General features: G+C 39.6%; 1 protein-coding gene across 1 annotated transcript; it reads left to right on the top strand.

Annotated features, from left to right (window-relative positions):
• Positions 1 to 4334: 4334 nt before the first annotated feature.
• On the top strand, positions 4335 to 4904 carry LOC138373256 (U1 small nuclear ribonucleoprotein C-like; the record flags this gene model as incomplete). The annotated part of the gene is made up of 1 exon (XM_069339296.1): positions 4335 to 4904. A coding segment is annotated over exon 1 (570 nt), but the record flags the coding sequence as incomplete, so codon positions are not given.
• Positions 4905 to 5438: the final 534 nt, after the last annotated feature.

Raw genomic sequence — 5438 nt, 5'->3', positions numbered from 1 at the left:
GATTTTATAGAAAATTATAAATATCATATATTGCATATTTTTTTAGTAGGGTAACTTTGAAAAATTATATTATTGCACTAAACACTTTTTTGATAAAACTGATCACTAGAATCCTTTATTATGTGCTTAATTTAATATCTGAGTGTTATAGAAATGATTTTAGTTGACACATGTGTTCCCTGAAACTATTTGAAAATTCGTTGCATAATTCGTTGTTTATTTTTTTCTCCTTTTCTGTTTAGGGTGTGATGATGAAACTTGGACCAGCTGCAGCCCTTTCTATAACCATTTCACAAAAAAATTTATAAGCAAATTGAACCACTTTTAATTTTACATCGATATGCCCCCTTAGGCTATTTCTACCCCCCCCCCCCCCTCTACTTCAAGTTCCTCAAGGGGCGCACAAATTCAGTGAGTACAAATAGACAAATAACATTACAAGAATCCCATTTAACATTGCAGGTTTATATAGTAAGTACAGCATATAATTGTTACACTCTTGGGGCAAAATTCTTGTAGCTCCTAAGTATACTGTCTATCATACCATTATCACACATCCAAACAATTTGATGTGGTACACTATTTATTTCCTTATTTCTATAGTTATCAATAAGTTGACACTCTAATACATAATGTTCTAAGGTGTGGGCGTGCGGCATACTACATAATTTACACTCCTTATCTTTTTCACTGACATCAACACCGTATTGCCAGATATATTTGTATCCTAATCTTAATGTCATGTAAATTGAATCCTTCCAAGTAGACTTATCTTTACCATAGGTGAAGGACGAATTTGTATTTATTATTGAATAATTCTTAAATGTGTTACTACTGTCCACCATTGCCATTCTCTTTGTCCAAGTAGACAAATATCATTGGATTGAATATATAACTTATTTAAGAATATTCTAAACAAAGCACAGGAACGTAGTATACCATACAAATTGAATAGATCGAATACTAATGACCCAAAGTGGATAACAAAGAATTTGAAGAACCTTATAGGTAAAAAGAGAGCGTGGTACAAAAGGATTAAGAATGGGGAATTCAGTTTAGAACAGGAATTCATACAACTGGTTAGAAATGTTAAAAAAGAGATTAGGAAAGCAAAAAGAAACTATGAAGTTCGCATAGCAGAGCAAGCAAAGACAAATCCTAAAGGGTTTTTTCAGTTATATCGAACTAAGACTAGGGAAAGGATAGGTCCATTAAAAACTGAGACAGGTCAAATAACGGATAACGACAAGGAGATGAGTAGTATTTTTAACAAATATTGTATATCTGTATATTATATGTGTTATATTATCATAGCAATATGGAAGTTGTAGTGAAGGACGTGGTGACTCTAGTGGGAGCCCTGAGGACAGAGTTGGACTCTCTGCGGGAGGAGGTGCGTCAGCTGAAAGAACAACGAGAAGTAACGAAGGAGGAGACCAGTAGTAAAGGGACCTCGTCTTGGAGAGTTGTGAAAGACAGGGGCCTTAAGAAAACTTTGATAAAGCCGCCTTCAAACGCCATAGCAACTTCTAATTCATTTACCGTATTAGAGGACGAGTGCTGTGGTGAGACTGCGGATCGCGCAAAAGGGAAAGCAACGAAGAGCAAGGAAGCGCAGGCCCCTCAGAGAGTAAAGGAAGTACCTAAGCAAACCTTAGTTGTGGGAGATTCCCAGATAAGGTATTTGGATAGAACGTTTTGTGCTAGAGATAGGGGGAACAGGTTAAGGGTTTGCTATCCCGGAGCTGGCATTGGTGATATTATAAACAACATGAATGATATTATGGCTGGAAATGGGAACAATCCCATTATTTGCATTAGCGTGGGAGGAAATGATGTTGGTCGAGTTAGGAGTGAGGAACTGATTCAGAGGTATAAAACAGCCATAGAATTAGTTAGGAGCAAGGGAGGAATCCCGATCATATGTGGCATTCTTCCAAGAAAGGGAGTGGGTAATGAATGGATATCGAGGGCACTTGGTGTCAATTGCCGGCTGGAAAGATATTGCAAATCAAATGCAATATCTATCATAGACAACTGGGAACACTTCTATGGAAGAAATGAAATGTATGCTCGTGATGGGGTGCCTCAATCGAGAGCTGGGGTTGTTGCTGTTGCGAACTCGTTGGAACCAGTGGTTAGAGGTGTTTGTTTGGGTTTAAACTGTTAGTAGATAGAGGTATGGGAATTGATTTGGAGGAAGGAGGTAATAAAAGTATGTGTTTGTGGGAGAAAGGAATTGGCAAAATGATCAGGGAAAGAGAAGGGCCTCAAAATAACAATTCACTTAGGGTATATTACACTAACAGTAGAAGTCTAAAAAATAAAATTAACGAATTAAATGCTCTTGTCTGCACAGAAAAAATAGATATTATTGCACTTACCGAAACGTGGATGAATGTAGAAAATAGAGAACTATTAGCTGAATATCAAATAAATGGATTTAAACTATTTCACACAGATATATTAGACGAGGAGGGGGAGTAGCCATATATGTTAGGGACAATTTGAAATGTAGTCTCAAAGAGGGAATCAAAACTGAGCCACACACAGAAACTATTTGGATAGAATTAAACGAAAAAGCTAATAATATTATAATAGGAGATATATATAGGCCACCAAATTTAGACAGAATGGATGCAAAGCACCTATGGGATGAAATATCTAGAGCATCTAGATCTAACAGTATTTATGTCATGGGTGACTTTAATTTTAGCGGAATAAACTGGTTGAACAAAGCAGGGAATAGTGAAGCAGAAGATTTTCTAGAATTAATTGACGATTGCTTTCTTACGCAACACATTAAGGAACCAACACGGGAAAATAATATTTTAGATTTAGTGTTAACTAACAGGGAAACACAAATTAATGACATCGAAATAGGGAGTGAGCTAGGGAACAGTGATCACAAAGAAATCAGATTTAGCATAGAATGGAATAGACCAGTAGGAGAAAATTCTGTTAAAGTGCCAGATTTTCGAAAAGCTGATTTTAATAGCCTAAGAATTTTTTTGGGTCAAATTGATTGGAAAGTCTTGGGTATGGGGTGTGGGCCGGTCTTGGAGCGAGACATGAACCCAGCGATAGGTGACGTAAATGGGGATTTCGATGTGGATTCAATATATAACTTATTTAAGAATATTCTAAACAAAGCACAGGAACGTAGTATACCATACAAATTGAATAGATCGAATACTAATGACCCAAAGTGGATAACAAAGAATTTGAAGAACCTTATAGGTAAAAAGAGAGCTTGGTACAAAAGGATTAAAAATGAGGAGGTCACTTTAGAACAGGAATTCGTACAACTGGTTAGAAATGTTAAAAAAGAGATAAGGAAAGCAAAAAGAAACTATGAAGTTCGCATAGCAGGGCAAGCAAAGACAAATCCTAAAGGGTTTTTTCAGTTATATCGTACTAAGACTAGGGAAAGGATAGGTCCATTAAAAACTGAGACAGGTCAAATAACAGATAGTGATGAAGAGATGAGTAGTATTTTTAATAAATATTTTGTATCTGTATTTACTAAAGAGGAACTTAACAATATGCCTTCAGCCGAACAAGTCTATATGGGTGGGGACGAGGAAAGGTTGACGAGTTTAACAGTTACCAGGGAGGATGTTCTTAAACAAATAGTAAAACTCAAACCAAACAAATCCCCAGGGCCGGATGCAGTGTTTGCCAGGGTGCTTAAAGAATGCAAAGAGGAGCTTTGTGACCCACTGTCAACCATATTTAATAAATCAATAGAGTCAGGCAGAAGAGTGCCAGAGTTTTGGAAAGATGCTAATGTGATACCAGTTTTTAAGAAAGGAGATAGATCACTTGCGTCTAACTATTGACCAATTAGCCTAACGTCTATTGTGGGAAAGTTACTCGAATCTATAATAGCAAATAAAATTCGTCTTCATCTTGAAAAACATCAATTAATAATTGAGTCGCAACATGGTTTTATAAATGGCCGTTCATGCTTAACAAATTTGTTATCTTTTTATTCTAGCATAGTTGAGGCAGTTGATAGTGGTAAGGATTGTGATGTTGTGTACCTTGACTTTAGCAAAGCTTTTGATACAGTGCCACATGAAAGACTGATTAAAAAGATAGAGTCTCATGGTATTGGGGGTGCTATATTAAGCTGGATTAGGGCATGGCTATATAAAAGGAAACAGAGAGTTAGTATAAATGGAATCAAGTCAGAGTGGGAAAATGTTGTAAGTGGAGTGCCTCAAGGCTCTGTCCTGGGACCTCTGTTGTTTATAATATATATATAAATGATTTAGATTCAGGTTTGAGTAGCAACATTGGACCCAAACCTAACCTGACGACGCTCAATCATGGCAAAATACTACTGTGATTACTGCGACACCTACCTCACACATGACTCTCCCTCGGTGCGGAAGACTCACTGCGAGGGGCGAAAACACAAGGAAAATGTCAAAATGTACTACCAGAAGTGGATGGAGGACCAAGCTCAGTCTCTGATTGATGCAACAACTGCTGCATTTAAAGCCAGGAAGATTCCAAAGGGAGCAGCCATTCCTCCACCGAGCAGCATGCAAGGAGGTCCAGGAGGTCCTGTTGGGCAAGAAGGTACATGCGGTTCAGGGTCTCAGAACATGGGTGGTCCTGGAGGTCCCCCAATAGGGCCAGGAATGGGGAACATGGGCCCTCCAGGCATGGCTGGTGCAAACATACCAGGCAACATGGGTATGCCCCCAATGGGTCCAAGAGGACCTATGATGGGGCCACCAATGATGGGTGGCTCAAGCATGCCACCAGGTATGATGCCAGGGATGCAGCCTCTAATGGGTGGTCCCATGGGATCAATGAGACCTCCACAGATGTCTGGACATCCACAGATGTCTGGACATCCACAGATGTCTGGACATCCACAGATGTCTGGACATCCACAGATGTCTGGACCTCCACAGATGTCTGGACATCCACAGATGTCTGGACATCCACAGATGTCTGGACATCCACAGATGTCTGGACCTCCACAGATGTCTGGGCATCTACAGATGTCTGGACATCCACAGATGTCTGGACATCCACAGATGTCTGGACATTCACAGATGTCTGGACATTCACAGATGTCTGGACCTCCACAGATGTCTGGGCATTCACAGATGTCTGGGCATTCACAGATGTCTGGACATCCACAGATGTCTGGACATTCACAGATGTCTGGACATCCACAGATGTCTGGACATTCACAGATGTCTGGACATCCACAGATGTCTGGACATTCACAGATGTCTGGACATTCACAGATGTCTGGACATCCACAGATGGTTGGACATCCACAGATGGCTGGACATCCACAGATGGCTGGACATCCACAAATGGCTGGACATCCACAAATGTCTGGACATCCACAAATGTCTGGACATCCACAAATGGCTGGACATCCACAAATGGCTGGGCTTCCACAGAGA

The sequence above is a fragment of the Procambarus clarkii genome, chromosome 41 (assembly GCF_040958095.1).
Source record: "Procambarus clarkii isolate CNS0578487 chromosome 41, FALCON_Pclarkii_2.0, whole genome shotgun sequence".
In the NCBI taxonomy this organism is placed as follows: Eukaryota; Metazoa; Arthropoda; class Malacostraca; order Decapoda; family Cambaridae; genus Procambarus; species Procambarus clarkii.
Note: the sequence above shows the minus strand (reverse complement) of the source record. Positions and strands in the feature narration are given on the sequence as shown.